Source organism: Parus major, chromosome 3, assembly GCF_001522545.3.
Source record: "Parus major isolate Abel chromosome 3, Parus_major1.1, whole genome shotgun sequence".
Taxonomy (NCBI): domain Eukaryota; kingdom Metazoa; phylum Chordata; class Aves; order Passeriformes; family Paridae; genus Parus; species Parus major.
The window spans coordinates 7387569-7409549 of record NC_031770.1 but is presented as its reverse complement, the minus strand read 5'-3'; the positions used below and the strand labels follow the sequence as shown (position 1 = coordinate 7409549).

Genomic DNA, 21981 nt, shown 5'->3' with positions numbered 1-21981 from the left:
CTCATAAGAAAGTAGGAGTTCAGATGCTATTTCCCTCTTTTGAATGCATATTATAACTTGATTTTTGTACTGCTAAAAGTGGAAACATGACTTTTTTCCCCTCACAAATTTCTTTAGTCAAAAATTTGCAGCTCAAAGGGGAAAGGGTTTCTAGGGTTGCTAAGTTGTAAAAAACTGCTGCCTAAGTTAACCTTTTGTGTGTGTAAGGAGACTGAGTCTGAGAGGAAGATAGCAACCGTGACATTAGGTGTGCAAAACTGATGAATTCAGTAGTTTGAGGACTTGTGTGCCATCCATTTATCCCAGCTGTGTTAGCATTTAGTCTCACAGCATGAAGTGCCAGCATCCTTAAATACCCACTTTTAGGTAACATTGATTAACTGCTGATATATTTAAACGTTTCCGTTCATCATTAATAGCTGTTCATTAGAAAATGTATTAAATTTTTAGACCATCATAGGGCTTAATAAGAGGCATGGGAATTAACTGCCACTTCTTTCTATGGATTTCTTCTATCATTTGCAAATGCTGGCTAATGTGGTGTTTTTGTAAATGTAACCGGACTACCAAATTTTTTTAGTCATAAGAACATATGGTAGGATTTCTGAAGGTAACTGCGTTAATATTCACAATTACAGTTTGTCATTTACCTTAAATATATTCTTACCTTATAACTAGTTTTCAGGATTTCAGGCCAAACTGTCAGCCCTGCTGTACTTAAAAGAGAAACCTATGAGTTATTCAAATGACCCATCATATAGGACTGACTCTCATGTGCTTCCTGTTAAGTCTCTATCTCCTGTCTTCCTTGAAATTTATAAAGTTACAGATACATATCTATAGCTGTTAATTCTGAAAAATTAATTAATTACTTTATGTTGGTTTCACCTAGTGAAGTGGTCATAAATGTTTACAATTAATTATTTTTATCTTCACTTGAAAGTAACTGGAGGAACTTCATACAGATTTATGAAAGGTAATTATTTTTGAGATTTGACTGAGGTAAACTGCAAATGTGATCTGAAACTGAGGTGTTGTGTAGACAGCAAGAAGTGATTGTAGTGTTTTTTGCCATTTATTTGCTAAGACAGGATCACCTAGTTTGAATTGATATTCCTAATTAAGCTGATTTTAGGAGAAGCTTTCCTTGCTAAAGACATCATGTCAGTATCACATGGTAAGAATTTGTAGTGATGAGTTTAAGTACAGTTTTTTCATACTGTGAGTGTAATGGAGTCCTTTTTCTTTTTAAAAATGCTTCGTACCGACTGGCAGATAAATGCTTGATTCTGAGGTGGTGAACTTGGAAGACTTCCATGTTATGACAGTAGTGAGACATCACTGACAATGTACTTCTTAGTAGGGAAGTATTAATCTTGGTACCATTGTCTTTAAAATGTGATAAGAATTGCTCAGAATCTCTTTATTTGTGACCTATACCTTAACTGATTAAATACAATAATAGATGTGCATTGAGCAATATGAATTATTCAAGGTTCTTCCATCAGAAAATAGCTATTGGGTATTAAAGTCCAATAATCCTGCTTTGAATAACTAAACTTCAGTGTTCCACGTGGAGAAGAAAAATGTGAGAGCACAAATAATGGAGATCTAGAGCTTTTAGTATAAAAAAAAACCTGACCAGTGATCAGTAGTGGATGGAGAAGTTTGTTCTTGGTCACATTTATGGATGTTCCTGTTGAATCTGCATCTGTTGGTGACTTCCAAAGTAGCACTGTTAAAGAGTACATAGATCAAATTGGGGCAGCAGCTTCCTCTGCCTGTGTTTATTCTTTAACTGAACTCCATTGACGTGATTGACCTTGAGTCAGTCATATTCATGCAGTGTTTGAACACGCGTGGGTTTCATTTTTGTTTAAGTAGGAAGAGGAAGGAATACACTGTATGCATCAGTTAAGGTAGCTGTGACTATGCATGGTTATACTCTTGTGAAAATGCATTTTCATTTTGCTCTTGCTTAATGGAAGTCTTTGCTTACACGTTGTGTGTCTGAGGAATCACATGGTATTTTCAGCTGCAGAATGTTGTCAGTGAGTGGTGTGTGTTTTTCTCATCAGGTGCTGTTATATTACTTGGAAGAACCAACATGTTTCGCTTTAACCACCCTAAAGAAGCCGCTAAGCTCAGGGAGAAAAGAAAGGTGAGATTAATTCAGTGTTTGGTAAATTTAAACCTTTTCACAGTTTTATTTCTAATATAGACATGCCTTGATTGTTGTATGATGTCTTTTTGCATTTGCCTCATGTACTTTAGGTAATATTTCATCAAAGTAAGAGTTTGTAAGCTTGTCTAATACTTTTATTTTATGGTCTGTTGTTAGAGTGGACTGCTATCTTCCTTCAGCTTGTCTATGACTGATCTTTCTAAATCTTGTGAGAATCTGTCAGCAGTTATGCTTTATAATCCAGGGTGAGTATATTCTCAAATACAGTGGTTATAATTACAATCATTTTTCATTTTTGCTGTTTGAAATGTTCCAGAAGCATTATGACTAAAGCAGTTCAGCAGAATAATGACATGGCAAATTTTATGTTTGTATTTTCTTAAGAATTACATGTTAACTATTTTTCCTGAGAAAAATGCATTTTGAACTGACAATTATGATTTCTTGAGTTCATATAATACCACTACAAGCATAAAAAGGCTGATAAATGAATGTCTTGTGTTCTCTGCCAGTACCTCTGAGTAAGTGGCCAAATTAAAATATGGAGGAAAGCTTTATTGTGCAGTTACAATGACATAGAATGCTTATGGTAGAGAAGCTGTTTTTAGTGATTTTTCCACTGTTCCTAAAGTGACTTACAGAGAACTGATGGTGTTTTGGTCTAATTTTTTTTTTCCATAGCTAGGGCCTGTGTTTTGAGTATGAGATAAGGCAATTTAACCACCTATGTGCTTTTGAAAAATTGACTATAAATTGAATTATATCCTTGGATAGTGCAGCTTTATTCCCAAGTTTTACTTGGGAATATCTCTTTATCCTTTAGAATTTAGGAAGATTGGACAGGTAATAATAACTTATAGTTAAATGATGTCTGAAATACAGGGAGTGTGTTTAACACTGCTTCAAATGTGACTGTTATTCTTGCTACTGAGCTATTTACAGAGATCTCAAGACTGTGAACTGGTTGCTAATAAATTGCATTCTATTTTCAGAAAGGGGTGATAAAGAAGATTCAAAAAAGCGTAGTATAAGTATACTTTTCTATTTCTTCAGCTTTTCAAATAATTGAAGGTTGCACTGCTGTTTACCTGAGCCCTACAAATCAGTACAAGAAAGCACCTTCCATAATTGTTACATCTTTATGGACAGCAATTAGGCAAAAGCAGCTTTTCAGCTTAGCCTGGGGTACCCTGACAATTTTAAATTTATTTATGTTGATGCTAATGCTGTTTTTTTAACATCTCCTCTTCAAATAGCACAGGAATTTTTCTGATTGTGTGGTGAGGTTGTCTCAAAGAGATAATTGTTCAGAAGGTGTTATTTTAAGGGTAACGGGGGACTGGGATAAATGCAAGTTAAATATATTTTGAATAAAGAAGACTTCAATCTCTCTACTTTCAGCTAAGAATACTGCCAAGCAAGTGCTGTGCTACAATGGTTATTCTTCTTAGTGGTGACTATGTTCAGCCTGGATGAAACATTCAATAAATCATATCTCTGATTATCAAAGGCAGGGTAATTATACCCAAGAAGGGGGGTGGAGCATCTTGCATTCTGGAAAAATGCAGAATGGAAAAGAATATCCTACACTAAATTTAGTTTGTTTGGGATTGTTTGTTTCTTTGTTTGTTTTAGCAGGAGCAACGCTCTGATCCTTTCCTACAATAGATTGGAGTATCAGTTTCTCTCAATGTCATGTTATACTGCCAACCACCAGTGCTGGCTAAGATTCAGTAGCTGGCCCTTTGGGGTTTTTTCTGTGCAGCTTTCATGGCTACCATTCTGCCTGTTAATTCAGCCTTTTCTTCCTGATTCAGTATTAATAACCAGAAGAGGTAGCTAAATTTTCAATTCTTGTAGGCTGAAATAAAGATTCTGGTAAGATCCAGCATCTTTAGCAATCAATGGCAGAAGAGCCTGTGGGGTTTTACCTTTAGTTGTGAAAGCAACATAATGGATCTTGCTTACTGTTGTAGTCCTCCTGTATTTGTATCTTTTCCATGTGAAAAACAGCATTGTGCTTAATAGTGTTTTCAGAGGGATGGTCTTGTGTGTGCTTTTTTTTGGCTGTTGATTTCCCATATGTGGGAAACTATCTTGTTGCATATAATTTTGGATTAATGTGCAAAATTCTTTGTTCTACTTCTTCTCAGTCTTTGCCTTTAATCTAGTGTCATGGAACACTGCTTCAGACAATAAGCTTTGGATAAAATAGAATTTTGTGTGTAGATTTATGCAGAAGATTTAATTTGTGGACCTTTTCTTAGCTATGTGATACTGTAACTGTAAAACTACTGATGAGAAACCTTGATATTTTCATGGGTTTATGTCATGAACCAGTTACTAAACTTGTTAGAAATAGTTGTGCCTGAATTAGGGTGCAAACGAAACGGTAGGCCAGTGACAGCAGTATGGGTTTTATTTGATAGTAAATATGAGAGAGTGAGAGAAAGGGAAAGAAAGAAAGAGAAAATAGGGGAGGGACAGGAAGGGATTGACAGAGACAGAATAAGGAAAATATCACCACTCCATGGATCCCAGCGATGCTGTGTAGATCCTTTCCAGCTGGTCTTCTTGGAAGTGAAGGTCCCCCCTAAAGCATAGAATCCAATGGGTTAATATACACTCAGGCTAGGTAGGATAACCCAGGCATGTCCCTGGTGAGGGGGAGGAGGTTTGCCATTGTCTTTGTTGCATCATGTGCAGTCCTGTGGTGCAAGGCTTCAGGAATGACACTGGGGGGTGGCACTTCAGGGGGTCTCTGATGGATTATGACACTTCTTCTGCTGCCTGCCTTGTGAATGTCCTTTGGATGTGGTCTGTGGGGTTGGGGGTTCCACAGCAGGGCCAGTTTGTGTAAAGGAGGATGGATGTTCACTGCCTCTGACCAGAGGGTGCACCTGAAACCTCCTCCACCCACCCACATCATTTTGGGGAGGGGAATCTGTGTAAACCCGGCTTCTGCAGACTGTGGTCTCTCCCACCCCAAACTCAGCCAAGGAAGAATCTCTGCTGCATTTGGTTTTCTTGTGGATGCATTCCTCTCCCTCAGCTTTGTTTGTTTTTCCTAGGTCAGACATGATTAAAGATTGGGTTTTCCCTTTATCTAATCTTAGTGGTTTAATTTACAGTCCAGAGTCACAGTCAGGTATCTTCAGGGAGATTTCTTTGTTTTTAGCTCCTTTATACAGTTTTTGTTATAATGAGCAAAACCATGTGTCAGTGTTAGTGGCATGAACTACTTGAGTCTCTGAAGTTTAGTAGGGGTGGGTTTGATTTGTTATCTTTTTTTAAAATTAATCTCATTAATTGGGGTACTGAACAGCATTGTGACATCTCTGTTGTCCTCCCAGTACTCAGTCTTTCGTAGCAGATGTAGTATCAGATTGCACTTTTGTGCTGTGCAAATTAAGCTGCTATAGTCCTGTGCTAGTAGAACTGACTTCCTTTCTCTGCAGCTTATCTACACTGCTCCTATCACTAGATAAGACACACTTTCCAGGAAAATGGTGTCTATTTAATTCAACACTGATCAGATTAAGTTCCTTTGTGGTAGATCTACAAAAGAAGAATAGTAGATTCTTGTCTTTAATATCTGTGTGTTTCTTTTTAATTTCAAGCTAATATGCTTTTTTCTATTCACAGTAGTGCTCACATGAATAAAGGGAATACAGGTTATGTGAAAAAGATTTTTATTAGGATAGACTAAACATGAAAACATCAGTCTTGCATATGTGCTTTGTAAAGCTGACAGTGATCTATTATAGCCTTGTGATTTTCGTTTTTTTCTTTTGTGATGCTGAGATTTTTTTGGTAGTAGCTTTTTAAAGAAGCAAGGTTACTTGAGTCAGGCCTGTCCAGCATTCCCAGATTCTCTCCTGTCCTGAAATAACTTTGAGCCCACAATAGGTTTGAAGCAAATATTCCAGAGTAATATTAGTTACCATTTTTATACTTATATAAAATACATCTGCCAAATTGTGTGTTTTATAGGATAGTCAAAACACCAAAAGCCCAAAGGAAACCTGCATTTCCACAAACCATAGCAGTATTCCCCAGGGTCTGTATTATTTTGGACTGAAATAATTATGGCTTTTTTTCAGCCAAGCTCTAGGTAAGAAGTGATAGCTGAAAGCTCTGAACTTCAGATAGCAGATCATAGCCAAAGGGAGAAATTCTGAGATACAGCTTTAATGAAAAAAAGGAGCACATGTTAACCACTGGATTAAGTTTTTGCTTCCTGAAAGCCCCCAAGATGTCTGCTTGTTCCCTTTCAGCACTCTGTGAATTTTGAATCCACTTTGTGGATTTCTGCAGCGTTGCTGCACCTTAGTGCCCACCTTAGTTTAATGCAAATGTGATGGGACTCTTAGTGAGACAGTTACATGAAAGCTTGAATGCCTGGGTCTGGCTATAAAAATCTACATTGGCTAATTGCTTAGGGATTGTAGAAGACATTTTTTGGAATGAATTTGTGAGAAATAAGGAAAACTGAAATACAGACTTTGTGAAAGTAGTCATTTTCCCTTATGGCAACCATTAGAAAGATGCTTCTTGAACATGCAGGAATCACAGTTTGTTACAATAGCTTTATAAATGTAAGATTATTAGTGAACTATTAGCATATTTCCAAGGGCAATTTCTTTTTGTTGCATGCATTTCTATGACTTTAAAAAGAAATATTAAAAATTCCTTATTTTTAGAAATCTATCTATATAATTGGGGTGATGATGTCTTAAACTGCAGTTTATCAAAAACTTGAAGTTAATTTGTGGTGAAGTCTTGCATTTTTTTCAGTATTTATGGACTGTTTCACTAACCTGCAAATCCTTACACTGTAACAAGCCTGGAACAACTGAACATGTGTATATTTGGTTGAGTAATTTAATCCATATATAAGTGCTTTCTGCCTCTTCAATATTTGTTATTAAAAAGGTCCTTAAATAAAAGATAAATCTTCCAAGTGAAATCAAAATAAGAAAAATACTTGTGTACAACTGTAATAAAAGCTGATATTAAAAAATTACACAAAATGCTCTCCCATGCTTATTTAGAGCCTTCTCAAACTAAATGCATTAAAATCTTAAAAATATTTTAAATTAATGGGTTTGAATTGTGTTCTGTGCTTGAATATGCACTGTGGGGATTTTCAACCCCTCTCATTACATCCTAGTAATGTTTGGGATTTTTCCTTTTTCTTGGGAGGAAATGGCAGAAGTATTAGCACACACTGTTTTAGTTTTGCAGCCCTTTCCCTTCTCAGAAGTGACTAAGTTAATAAACCATAGGATGAAGAGAATTACTTTAGCTGTCATTGGCATTTGAAAAAAATGTGTTTAAAAAGAATAATTGTTTGAATTCTTCTTCTGAGATGTAATATGATAAATGTTCTATGGATCTAACCAATTTGACCTCCAATAAAACAAAGTGCTGTTGATTTTAAAGTATTCTGTACTGCTAATATTTTTTTTCTATCAATTCCTTTCTCAATTGATCGCTCTGTTTCCCCCTGCCTCCCATGGCAGTCTTTTCCCTGTAAAAGGACCGATCTGTCTAAGGTAGAGAAATTAAATTTCTATGTACTGATTGCCATGTCTGCATGTAGTTAACTCACAGAGGCTATGCTAATCATCTATATGTCTTGCTTTACTTTTTAAATACTTTTTCCCCAGAAATTATTTTTTTTTCTATTTATAGTCATGTCAGCATGATACCTAATTTGTAACCTTAATGAACTATTTTCTGTTCTTGTAGAAAGTAGTCTTATAAAACTTCATTTGTATCATTATCATCTAAACAGACAGAAAATTGCATCATGTCTTCCTATTCTTGTGATATTCAGAAAACAATCTTTTTGCTGTATTCTTTATTTTTTTTTTTAATCAGGCTAGAATTCGAGAGGCAGCAACGAGAGGAGCTTGAAAAACTGGAAAGTAAAAGGTAACATTGTTCTCTGTGGTATTTATGTGTTTATGTCTGTCTATATATACAACTTATAGACTCTTTTAAATCATTCATTTGGAATCTCAGGGTTTCTCAGCAAGCAGATGATCCTGAGTAGCTGAATTGGAGCTAACTGATATTTAAAAAAGAAACTGGATAGATTATACAGATACAATATTACCCTTGCTCTTAATATTCATGGTTTTACTTTAAAAGATGACAAATTACATTCTTAATTCATATCTCTTTTTTGTACTTTATTTGTCTGTGGATTGAATCATTATAGGAAAAACTCACATGTTACTTTCTGCTTCTCTTATATCAAACTGTGGTGTGGAATGGGCATACTAATCTTGCTTTTCAGAACATTATGTGGAAATTGGTTTGAAATACAAAAGAATGCATTGTTATTAGCTGGCAAACTGAGTTGGTTGTTTTGGCTCATCATACCTGCTAAGACTGTGGAAGTGATAACTGTGCCTTGTTGCAGATCTCAGCACTGATTAGAGTCACAAGCTGAAAACCTTCCTGTCTTCTCAGCTTTAGATGGTGTGCTCCATTTTGATAGAGCTCTTTGTGCAGTTGGACTAAGTGAAGTAAACTCAGAAAAATCCTGAAGCTCTGAAGCCCTGAAAGATACTATTCAGCAACTAATGCTACATAGGATCACTGATATTTATCCTTCTTTGTTATGGAGGTGGAATTTGAGTTCAGGTTGTGCAGAAGTTGATTTGCTTGTACTTTAATTCTTCTGACTTCTGGCAAAATAACCAGTCAACTTGCAGGTTGTCTCTACTTGTATTATGGGGATGATGGTAACCCTCAACCAAGAGAAATTACACAGGACATAATAATTTGTTTTAAGTATTATAATCCTGTTTATCAGTAATTCAGTTGGAATTATCTAAAGTGAAAGCATTGCTTTAATTCATCTGTTGTCTTAAATTTGGTGAGGCTAATCAAGTCTTTCTATACAAGTTTTTGTGCATGAGAATATGTGTTTGTAAAAAGATACATATTTACTCTGCAGTGTGTGCATGGATATGCTCTATTAATATTTTTATTTGACTTTACAAAACTAATATAGTCTAATTTTTTAATAGCATAAGTGGTATATAACATGTCTTCCTATAATTTTATGTATCTACAGCTTTTTATACTAACACAGCCTATATGAGTCTCTTTTTGATTTGTCTCATGCATTGAGTTATTTCCAAGGAATGAAGGATCTTAACTTGTAACAAAATAAAACTATTAAAAAAAAATAGTTATATATAGTAAAAAATCTTAGTCCAAACCTTTTTAACTTCATGTAAATGTTTTACTGTAGGAAACAAATAGAAGAGATGGAAGAAAAACAAAAATCTGACAAAGCAGAACTTGTAAGAATGCAGCAAGAAGTAGAGTCACAGCGCAAAGAGACAGAAATAGTTCAGCTGCAAATACGAAAACAGGAGGAGAGTCTGAAACGGAGAAGTGTTCACATTGAAAGCAGGTTAAAGGATTTGCTGGCTGAAAAAGAAAAATTTGAAGAAGAGAGATTACGGGAACAACAGGAGATAGAACTTCAAAAGAAAAAGCAGCAGGAAGAAATTTTTGCCCGGGTCAAAGAGGAGTTGCAGCGACTGCAAGAACTTAATCATAATGAAAAAGCAGAGAAAATGCAGATTTTTCGTGAACTAGAAAAACTGAAAAAGGAAAAAGATGAGCAGTATCTTAAGCTGGAATCAGAAAAAAAGAGACTTGAAGAACAGGAAAGAGAGCAGGTGATGCTGGTGGCTCACCTAGAGGAACAGCTTCGAGAGAAGCAGGTCATGATAGAGCTCCTGAAGAGAGGGGATGTGCAGAGAGTAGAAGAAGAGAGAAGAGATCTTGAGGAGATCAGAGAATCTCTTTTGAAAGTCAAGGAAGCCCGATCTGAAGGTGATGAAAACTGTGAAGAATTAGAAAAAGCACAGCATGATTTTGTAGAGTTTAAAAGGAAACAGCTGGAACAGTTGGCTATTTTGGAAAAAGATTTAATTCAACAAATGGATCACCTAGAAAAGGAAATAGCAGATGAAGAAAAAGCTCTGGAGCACTTAAAATTTGCACATGAAGAACATTTAAATCTCAAGAGAGATGATGAAAACTTTATGGATGCCATACTTAAGGCTGAAGAAGTTGACAAGATAAAGCCAGTGGAATACAGGCTCCAATCTAAGGTACGCCAGCTTGAGTACCTGAAGAGTAATCATTTGCCAGCTCTGCTGGAGGAAAAACAAAGAGCTTCTGAAGTCCTTGACAGGGGCTTGTTAGGGTTAGATAATACTCTCTATCAAATAGAGAAAGAAATAGAAGAAAAAGAAGAACAGCTTTCCCAGTATAGGGCTAGCACAAATCAGCTGCAGCAGCTTCAAGAAACCTTTGAATTCACAGCCAATGTAGCTCGGCAGGAAGGAAAGGTTCGGAAAAAGGAAAAAGAAATCCTTGAATCAAGGGAAAAGCAGCAGAGAGAGGCACTGGAGCAAGCTGTTGCAAAGTTGGAAAGGAGGCATTCTGCTTTGCAGCGTCGCTCCACCATAGACTTAGAAATTGAAGAGCAGAAACAGAAGCTGGCCACCTTGAACAACAGCTGTGGTGAACAGGCAGGGCTGCAGGCAAGTCTGGAAGCTGAACAGAAAGCTCTTGAGCAAGACCGAGAACGGTGAGTGCTGCAGTATCTTCCATTTATCAGAACCTATCCACAAAAGGGGAATAATTTTATACCTTGGATGTTTGAGAGCACAGCTTGTTCAGTGTCCCTGTACTTGAGTTTCTTCATGAGTTTCAAGTAGTTTGTCCAGAATTGATGAATTCTGCTGCTTTTTAAAGGATTCTGCTCACTTATTAAGTTCTGGTATGTTTGGATACTTATCCTATCCTCAGCGGGATATTATTTGCATTAGTCATCACAGTACTTAAATAGTTTCACCTATGTAGAAAGCTCAGACATCCTTATGTTCTGCCCTTAGACCAAATGTACCATCTAACAACTTTTTTCTCTTAAATTATTTCTGTATAACATTTTTTTTCCTCTATTAGTAACAAGTTAGATGTTCGTTCAAGATTTGGAGACTGTTACGGTAAACCTGACAGCTGTCTCTCTCAACTGATGATGTACTGAACCCTTCTGGTAATAAAATAAAAGTAAATGGGGTAAATGTTTAATTTGTTAATAGCCATGGTTTCAAGGCTAAATAAAAATAAAATAGCCATATATCCATGTAAAATTTGATTTTGCTTTTTAAGCTTATTGGAAAATATACAGAGGCCTTAATACTGCCCATTGTGGTGACAATCCCTGTTAGGCACAGAAGCAATGTCATTGGTTTTACTCAAGATGTCTTGTAGCATAACATTTAGTCTAAGTATGGGAGCCTCAGAGAAAAGTCAGTCAGGTAGGGAAGGATCTTTCTTTGTGGAAGAAGAGGAAGAAACCTTTTGGGTTTTTTTTTTTTTTGACCTGAGCAAAAATTTACTAAGATGAGTATGTTCAATCCCTGCAGTATGGAAAAAGTGCAGAATTGCCATTTTTAAATTAGCTACCTTTGCTTATGCTGGAGCTTTAAAACCTGTAACTATCAGTAAAAAAATTAGGTTTTTTTTCTTGGGGTTGTATTTGTCATCTATTTTTTAAATATTTCACTAATTTATCTGAATAGTTTTTCATAAGCCCTTTAAACAGATGTGGAAAAACCACCTATATGAAGAAACTTGCCTGTAGCCAAATTGAAGAGCTCTTCTGTATTCTGTTCCTTTTCACCATTATCAGAAGAGTTGCTTTATATAGACTGTGTAGAGGTCACTTTTTCAACATTTATAGCTACATTGTTTGGCTTTTAGTTAAGCATTTTCCGTACTGATTCATCATTTTGTGAACATTGCCATTATTTCCATAAATGTCATGAACATAAAATCTCATTTTCTATCCTGAGCATCTCACTTGACAAAACTAAAGTGAGCTATAAACAACTGGAGGTTCCACAAAAAAAGTGAAAAAATATGTTGTCAGCCGGAAAACTGAGATTTGGAGAAGATACTAAGGAAGTAAAAAGATCTCTTTTTTTCTTCTCTCTTTTTTCCCTTGTTTACTTCAAAGTCCACTTGCACAGACTAAATAAAACTTTGAAGTCTTTCAGTGAATAGCCCATGGGTCTGAACAATTCAATTCAGAGTGTTTTTGTGACTGTTGAGGCAAGAGAAAGATCTAAAGATACATGAGAGTATGTTAAACATTTCAGGCTACTTAATGCTCTTGTTTTTGGGTTTACATTTCACAATACATGATGCCAATATAAGCATATGAATTATATATGTTTCTTATTGTTTATCTAGATCCCATTATGTAATGATGTGCTCTGGTTCAGATCGGTGTTAACTCTCTGAAAATGTTTAAATGCAACATTCGTTTGAAGTGCTATACAAGTGAAAGTCCATCATAACTAGATACAATGTTTTTATTTCTTTCAATCATATGGAAGCTCAAAATTCTTTCATCTATAGGTGTCTTAGTTTGAGATAATTTTAAGGAGAATGCTATGGAATGAGTTATCTCCTTTAAGAGTTCCAACAATCCCTTTCCATCAATAAGAAACTAATACTAATAGGTGAAAGTGAGAAAGCAATGCTTTATTAAGAACGAGAATGCCAATAGGCAGGGGGGGGAAGAAAGTAAATAACTGCTAGGTATTGAACTGCTAGACCTCCCCACCCCACTGAAACAAAGACAGACCCAAAATGCTGGAAAAACCCCGTTCCCAGTATGGGCCTGTTGGGATGGCTTGGCAGTGAGCAGTGAGCAGATGGTGCCAGATCCGTCTCAGGAAGGCAGGAACCTCACAGAGCAGTTCCAGCAGCAGATGAAGAGCTTCCCCAGTGCAAGGCACAGCAGAGCAGGCATGGCAGCTGGGCTGAAGCCACCAAATGTGTCCTGTCCAAGGCTTGGCGTTGGTTAGCAGTGCCTTGGGCTGGAGCAGGGAAGCTCTGCTCGCTTCTGCCGGCGGGATGCCCCCTGTTATCAGACAAGGAGCTGCAGAATTTGTCTTTAAGGCAGCTCAAACATTGGTACTGAAGTTTCTGTTCCAGGAAAAAAAAACAAACTAAAAAGGAAAGGAAAGGCTTTGCCTAAACAAAGACCAGGCAGCCAGTGATGCAAATACCGTGCTGGGAAAAGCTGTGAAGAAACTTGGGCAGGGAGCTTTTAAAATGCCCCCACCACCCCTGATCCCACCAGAAACTCAAAGTCTGCAGCATCAGGATCTTAAAGATACCATAACAGTTTTTGGCCACAGATAATTATGGGATTAAATATCATTATGAATCACCCCATGACAACAGGGATGACCCTCAAAATGATTATTTGAAGTTAACTTAAACTGGGATTTATACACACATTTTGGCTTTGCTGGCAGAGGTTTGGGACACTAGAATGAGCATAAAGCAACTTCAGAGCCTTCTTAGAGGCAAGTGGCAGGTTACAGTTCAATATATTTATTGGTGGATACATCACAAGGCTAGGTTTGTAGTTATATAAATGATATCTTCTCATAGTAGGATGTTTACAAACCAAGAGCTAAGTGTTGGTCCTTTAATGTAAATCTGATTTTTGTAGTTAAATTGATTTTCCATGGATGCAAACACTTTTCTATATACATCAGCCATCTTTCATCTACTTATCCTCAGGACACAAGATTGTTTTGCTGCTAATCAGAAGAAATAGATGGCTTCTGGCAGTGCTGCAAAAAACACTCTAAAACTGAAGTAACAATTCAGCCTAAGCCTCAACATTATTCATTTCTCTAATTTTCTCATTTAACCCCCAGGATGGAATATAGAATTGCACTTCAATTTAGATATATACAATTGTAGGAGAAGTGGTAGAATCTCAGCTTTGCATAATTTCCCCTGTTTTTGCAAGAACTTATTTTCTTTTATTATTTGATTTCTAAGTAACCTCTAGAAAAACAATTACTTTTAGAGACAGATATTGTAATGAAAATGGGGAAGATTATAACTGTGTTACTAATCTAATCTCAGCTACATTACAAGGGAAAAAAGTGTTCTGCAGATTACTTTGTTCTAATATGATGAATATTGCAATAAGTAGTTCTTATTTCATACAAAATGCCTCAGGCATTTTTAGTCAGAAACACAGTACCCAATTTTACATATTGTATTCTGTGCATAAATCTGTGTGGAATTAAATTTGTTAAAGAAAGCAAGGAGGTTTCAAAAGATTTCTTAGCTGTATATATACAATAACTACTTTATGTTCATTTTGTAAATGAATTTTCAAAAACATATATACAGATGGAACAACTGGAAAATGTACATGTGTACTACACAAAGATTTTCTTATAGAGAAGTTTTGCCACATCAATGTTTTTGGTTTTCTTTGGGACTTTTTTGTATTAGTGCTGTATTTTGAGGTTTTCTTTTCCCCCTACCCCCATTTCAGACCAAATATGTTCAGTGAAGCAAGTAGAGGACTTTCTTAAAGGTAGTTTCTGTACTTTTCCCCCTTTCTTCATTTACTTTCACACCAGAAGATAATACCTGAGGTCATTGACAGAGTTCTGTAAAAATGATTTGAGTGATTGAATAGATAGGTTAAGTATTAGGAGTTAATATTTAATTTACAGATTTAGATACCTCTAGTGATGGAAGTTATTGAAGTTGTTTTATTTGACTTAATGCTACTGTTGGAATGTGGTTTTGAGCTGTCTCTACTTTCCTATCTAAATATGCTTAAGGAACAGTTATGATTTTTAAACCTTCATAAATATTAGTATCTGAAGTCTTACATAGCTGTATACCAGTGTAGGCACATTACCTCCCATCAAAACTATGTAAATCAACTCTAAACCAAAATTACATGTTACAATATCTTTATAGCTTGGACCAGGAAATTCAGCAGCTGAAGCAAAAAATATATGAGGGTGATGGAGCTCAGAAAGGAAACCATGGAATATCAGATGAGAGACTCTCCCATAGCACTTCCCCTGCCAGCCCAACAAAGCCACAGCCACCTGCTGCCCCACTGGTTGATGATAGGTAGGTAACCTGCATTCCTGAAATGGAATGCAAACAAGAGCTTTAGAAAATAAGTATTTTGAAAGACCATTCTGCCAGGATTTGATTTGATTTAAATGCTGTGATTGTTCTGTCTGGAAGACTGGTCTGGAAATAAAATTGATGCTCTACTGTAAGTAACCAATAGCCTCACCTGTTGCTCCTGTGCAGTTTGTTTTAGAATACAGGGTTGGGAAACAGTAGGTTGAAAGGTATTTAAATAGTTTTTGAGTTTACAGTTACTTGTCTATATGATTTTGCTTCATATACACTTAAGGCAACAAAGTCAATTTAATTGTCTTAAACCTTTTTTAATAGGATAGCTGCCTGGCATCACTAAAATCTTTAATCTCTGCCCTTGTTATGCTTACACATGGCAGTCAGTATCATCTCTTGGAACATTACTTCTGTTTGAAGACCAAACCTTTGCTAGCTCAAGTCGCTGATACCACAGCAGCAATGAAGGCAAACTGTTAAGTTACTGAAGATGCAACCACACCCTTCTTTCTGCTTCATCACTTGTACCCTCACTGCCTCTTGTGTGTAGAGCTGCTCTCAACAGCAGTGACTGAACCTGTGGTCCAGTAATTTGTTCAATTAATAACAAATTTTTAACCTTTGCCTGTTAGATGAACACTCACTCAAAAGTCAGTGTTCCTTCCTTAAGGAGGGATAAAACTGGTCTAACATTAAGCCTCCCAATTAAGAGCTGTGCAGTTCTTAGGGTTTAAAACATTTCAAAGAGCCTTGTAGTCTATCTTGATTTGTATGTAAAAATACACTATTTTTCCATACACACACACACACACACTTTTCTGTATCTTAAAGGATTAATGCCTTTATTGAACAAGAAGTGCAGAGAAGGCTCCAGAATATTCATCACAACGCTGAGGATAATCATGTTAGTGCGTCCTGGTCTACAGAAAGTTTCAAGGTGAGCAGAAATGGGTGGAACATCCTGACCTTCAATGGAGCATGTCTAAGCACTGATTTAATTTTGACATTCAGTAATTTTCATGTTTTCCTGTGTTTACATACTTTTAATTTACCAAAAAATGTAAACAGTAAATGAAGTATGGTATCAGTTTTTAAGTTTTAATCATCTTTTTATTTCCAGTGGCATTTTTATGTTGTACTCTAGAAATTCTTTGGCAGGAAAGAGTGTGTAAATGGCAACAAGAAGTTTGCAGATAAAAAAAAATCTTCATATTATGTCAGAAAGATTTAATTGATGAAAATTAATGTTCTTGATGGAATTTCATACTTTCATAACAAATGCCTATTCAAACACTGGTGATCTAATAGATCCAAAGAGTGGATTGATTGACTTCTAAGCCAGTGGGTTAATAAATATTGATAGTTATTCTTGTCTATTACAAAGAATGTCTCTTCCTCTTTATACTTTTAAATTAATATATACAAGAAAGGCACTTTTTAATAACCTCCTGTACCTTTTTTATGCTTAGGATAATGAGAGGCATAATAACAGCACTATTCAACGCAAGTTGAAGTATGAGGTAGGTCATAATTTGTCAGAATGAAATGGTTGTCTTACATTATGGCATGCCCTGTCACTAAATTTCATAATGTTTAGCTGCATAATTAGAATTTTGAATTCACAACAAGATTAATGGCTGACAGAGATGGTGGCACATCTTACCAGCTGGAATCAAAGTGATTTTGTTTCAGATTGGACCTAGTTCTTCCTTGTTTGAAAGGTGTGGTGTTAAGGTGGATCTTTCTTCATTGTTTTGCCATGATTCTTAACTTGGAACAGTATAATTTTCATTATTTTTAGAGGAGAAAAGCATTTAATGAGCATTTAATGATTGTCTGAATTCAGAATACATGTAACATTTTGACTCACAGTGAACTCTGTAAGGGTGTCTATAAGTTAGCAAGAAAATCCAGGCCAGTTAGTGTGTCCTGAAGGATTCATATATGTATTTATGTATTTTTAAAGGCTTTTAAACTGATCCCTCCCACCATTTTTAGTTGTCTTAACTGCTGCTTGAAACACAGTTATGGTCTTGGTGAATAAATCCTAAATACCTTCATGGATTTAAACTGTAACAATAGGAGGGCTGAAACACCTCAAATTTGCACTTTTCTGACTTTTACACTGTTGTTTTTCATCTGTGTTGGACTTTTTGCACTCTCTTGGCTGGTATGGGATTACTTTTTTGTGCTTGTGTGGGAAAAAAAATAAGGGCTTATAAGTTTCTGCATTGCCTGTTGACTTTCCTGGATTCTTTTGAGTAAAGCAAATATAGACCAAGAGAAATGGATACTGTACATAGAAAAAGCAAGGGGGGGTTGAAAAGATCAACTATTCCCTTACCTGATATCAGTCACATCTGTTGAGTTTTCTCTTTCTCATTTTGGGAGATTGTACTGATTCTGAATGATTGTATAAATCTAATCAAAAGCAATCCTCAGTTTAAGAAATGTTCAGGTCAGAAGATTTTACAAAGACATTTTTATCTTCTTCTTTTGGAATTTTTAACAGAAAAGTCAACAGTGGCAGCCACACTATGGCTTTCCATTTGTCTAAAGATAGCAATTGTGCTTCTGAATTGTGTGGAGAAAATGCAGAAGAGACCATAAGAGACAGAAGGCATATACAGAGATGCTGGATTTATTTTCCAGTTTTGGAAGACTCTCCTCCCCCTGTACATCAGAGAAGGCATTTCAGAAAGAAAGGAGTAACTCAGAGCAGGAGAGCTTTGCTTGTCATTGTGACATTAAAAGTATTTTAATTCACTCTAAATGTACTAATACTTTAAAGAATACAAATGTTCTGTATCAGAATGTTTTGTCTACTTCATTACATATTTCTGACTTTAACAGTGTGGCTTATTCACTCCACAAGGTTGAAAATTTCAATCATTTTGATGATAAAATAATTACTTCTCCAGACAGTGACAGCTCAAGAACTGAATCTGATTGTTCCCACTTGAAACAGATGTCTCATGCAGGATCCTTAATAGGTGCTAATGAGCAAACTGGCTTTAGCATATTGTGCCTTCTTTTCTCAGTCTAATGTACATTCTGAAACAACAACTTATAAAGATAACAGCCCATTAAAGACAGTGCATCCCATAGTTGAAGACCAGTCTAGTAATTCTCAGCTTCCAACAAAATGCCTTCATTTGGTTCCTTTTAAGTTAATAGCTTCTTGTTTTGATGTAAGACCAGAACATGCTTCCAGTTTGGGGTATCTTTCCAGTAAGCTTTCCTGCTTTTACAAAGATACCTGTAGTCAGCTGGTCAGCAGTGCAGTGGTTTCTAAACAAATTAAGGAGTAGGGAAGTCAGTGTGATGGAAGTGAGAGATGTGCCCAAGCAATATCATTAATAAAAAATCTGCCATTTATGAGAAATTTGCAAGTAAATGTGTTCCTCTAGTCAGGCATGAATCAAGACATATCCCACACTAGTAATGGTGCTAAAGCTCATACTGAACAGCCTGAATCCCCTGTGCAAAAGGCTGTCACAACGTGCATGAGCACAGAGATCTCTGATGCCATTGTGAGAAAGCCCTCTGAAGAATTTGCCTGCCGTTGGAAAAGCAAAAAGCTAGAAAACAGTTCAGTGTTAAGACACTAAACAGTTTAGTATTAAGATGTATTTCTAAAATTTCAGGTCTGTTCTCTGGAAAAAGTCCTGGATTTTTTCATCTGTGCATTACCTCAAATTTCTGTTAGGGTGGAGGAGTTGAAAGGTATCTGTTGGCTCGTCTTTGGCAGTTGCTGAAAACTGGACCCAGAACCTGCTTGCTTGCTTTTGTTCAGTTCCATTCTGTATGTTGTTCTTTTGTCAGCTGAACAAGGCACCTGCCAAAGTTCCTTGGCAGTGTTTAATGAAGTTCCTATCAGCAGTATAAAGGAAATTCAAGTTGGCTTTGCTGGACAGAATATTCGACTTCTGTATTCTGCTGAAGATGGTTTACTCACAATATTTACCTATAACAAACATTTCACTTAAAGAATTTACAGCGACATAATGAGAAGTTTGATTGTTACAGTTTGACTGTTTGGATGATGATGTTTATTTAAATTACCATCTTCTGAAAGATTTGCTGCAGATTTCACTGGAATTGACTTCAGATATAAATGAATTAGTTTTTTCAAATGGAGCATGATTGTCCTGTTAATTTCAAACTGAGTTAACTGACCTGGTTTACTTTATGAAAATATGGGAGCTATTAAACCTTCATTAGGTGATATTCATGTACTGCTGTATGCATCAGTGAAAGTAGGCTATGATAGGAGTGATAGACTAGTGATAAGCAGACTATGTATAGGAGTCTTGTTCTTACAACTACTCATAGAGGTCTCTTAAAGGAAAACAATGTCTTTTTTTCTGCACCTAACATTCTTGACATAACATTGCTTCATCCCAGCAATCACAATTAGACAGCCTTTTGGTACTATTTGAATGATATCCGTTGTGCAGTTTTGCCAGACAAAGAGAAGTGCACAAAAATTGAGCTTGTATTTTCTAAAAGGAGCAAGGTTGGACCTGATTCAGGAATTGTTTTTTTCCTAAATACTGTGAAAAAGAAATAAATACTCAGCTGACAGTCATCCCATCAATTCTTCAAAGCAGTTTGCATATCCCTTTGGAAATCTGGAAATTAACATTCAGTTCAAGTGAAGAAGCCATTTGGCTAATTATGCATTTGACTAGGTGTTGAAATCCAAATACGTTTAGATACATTCAAAACAAAAGTCTAATAAATATTGATAAAATCCTTCCCCATCCCACCTCCCCCCCTTTTTTTTAATCAATAGAGAAGAGGAGTCTTTGAGCTGTAAGGGAATACCAGAGACTGTGTACACACATCTAAGCAATAATAATTATTAATTGAGTACTTGCATTTTGTATATCTCTGATATGATGTACATACAATTCCGTGGGAAAGTGAGGAAATTAAATGTTTCTATGTTATATGGTAGGTGGATGAAAATTATAATTACAGCTCTGTCTTAGGATTTCCATTTTGGCAGTGTTTTCTAGCTCCTTCTGTATACTATCTATCCTCATTAATGTGTTCTCTATTCCTCCTTGATTGTCTTTTCCTTAATCTTCTTGATTATCTTTGTTTGTCATGCTCCTCATTTACTTCATGCCCTTGATCTCAATATTTCAAAACATCTCCAGATTTTTTAATCTTATTTTCACTGAATGCTCTTAATACTACAGATGTTTACAGCTTTTATACATACAATTTTGTGAATATTATCATTGACAATTCTTTTCTTCTTCTTCAGAGTTTTAAATTTAAGGTTTATTTCAGTTTCATATCAAAATTTGTCACAAGTGCTAAAGTGGTTGTGCTTTAAATAGCATTTCAACCTTTGGTTGTGCTACTGTGGCAGGACAGATGTTTTGGGGTCTGTCATCTGTGTGCATGTTTTGCATGCTCCAGCTAGGTAGCTGACAACTGGGGACACTGCCTGACAGATGGAGTGAGTTTAACTCTAGAGTTCTGTCCATGTAATGTTCTTGACCTTACTTTCATCATTCTCTGCTTGCTTACTGATGGGGTTTTTGATGCTATGAGATTGCATCTCTTACAGTCTTTTTATTACTACATCCCAAGAAAAAATGGAGCTATTGGACATTAGTAGAATATTTCCATCAGTTGAGGCTTTCCTCTTGCTTAGGACAGGGGGTATTTATTTTACCACTTACCTCTGTCAGATGTTCAAATAATAAATAAGCTGTTGTCTCCTATCTTTTGTTTCTTCCTTTGTAAGGGGAGCTGAACATCTTTAGAATCCTGTTGCTTGAATATGCCATCTGCCTTGTTTGAGGAAGATGGTTCTTGGCAGAAAAAACTGGTATCTAATCTGAAATTCTAAATTCTGTAAGCATATTGCCAAGCAGAGGTGAAATCTACTAGACAGAGTTAGACTTCAGTCTCTCTCCTAGTGTAAGAATATTTCCCATTTGTTTTTACCATATGTTAGGACATGATAATGTAACTCACATGTGATTTAAAAAGAAGTAGGGAAGTTATGTCTGGAAGGATGAACACTTGTTTGGATAGAGAATTATGGGGGTTTTTATCGTTACATTTCTAATTCCTTAAGGAAATCTAAAAATGAACAAAATATGTCGTGTTATTTTGAGGTGTTGTGGGATTTTTTTAACAAAGAATGTGTTCTCAAATGAGTACAGAGTGGTATCATCATATCAGTCCTGCTCAGGAGTGGCTCCCTCATTGACACCACTATGGCATTTCTTCTGGGCCTTGCCCAAAGTCAGCATTGAGTGGCACTATCTGAGAGGACTGTCTTGATCAAGGCTGTTAAAGGAAATCAGTCTCTGCAACCAATTCCTTTTCTGATTGTACTCCAAAGTTAAATGTTTGTGCATTTTATGTTTCCCATTAGCACTTTTTGTCTTCTGTGCTTTTTTAAAAATCTAACTTAATGAATACTCTGCACTTTCATGAAAAAGAACTTCAGAGCAATATATTTTGTTCTAATATTGCTACTATTTTTACTATGTAAAGTAAACATAAAGATCATTGATTATGAATAGCAAACATTATTTAATGTATTAGGGTGCATTTTCCACAACACTTTGTGTCTGAGTTTGTTTTCCTCTCTATTAGCTGTTTTTAAGAGTTCTCTGAAAATGACTGCCAATAAATTACACGTTGACAGAGGTGACTTTAAGAGTGGCTTTATGGTTTTATTGCTGTTTTAAAACAGATGATGTTGTTTTCAGGGGAATGAACTTCTCTCT

At 36.0% G+C, this 21981-nt stretch overlaps 1 protein-coding gene across 4 annotated transcripts in view; it reads left to right on the top strand.

Moving 5' to 3' along the window:
* The window catches only part of KIF16B (kinesin family member 16B), a 137520-nt gene that overhangs the window by 63626 nt on the left and 51913 nt on the right, over positions 1 to 21981 (top strand). For 2 of the 4 annotated variants that reach the window (XM_015620838.3, XM_015620843.3), the window contains exons 16-23: positions 2079 to 2161; positions 2342 to 2430; positions 7711 to 7743; positions 8072 to 8125; positions 9459 to 10814; positions 15044 to 15202; positions 16049 to 16154; positions 16687 to 16737. In XM_015620838.3, the coding sequence (XP_015476324.1) occupies positions 2079 to 2161; positions 2342 to 2430; positions 7711 to 7743; positions 8072 to 8125; positions 9459 to 10814; positions 15044 to 15202; positions 16049 to 16154; positions 16687 to 16737 (1931 nt within the window). Of the gene's footprint in view, positions 1 to 2078; positions 2162 to 2341; positions 2431 to 7710; positions 7744 to 8071; positions 8126 to 9458; positions 10815 to 15043; positions 15203 to 16048; positions 16155 to 16686; positions 16738 to 18864; positions 19523 to 21981 lie in introns of those variants that run through there. The other 2 variants (XM_015620841.3, XM_015620839.3) reach the window with 2 other exon arrangements.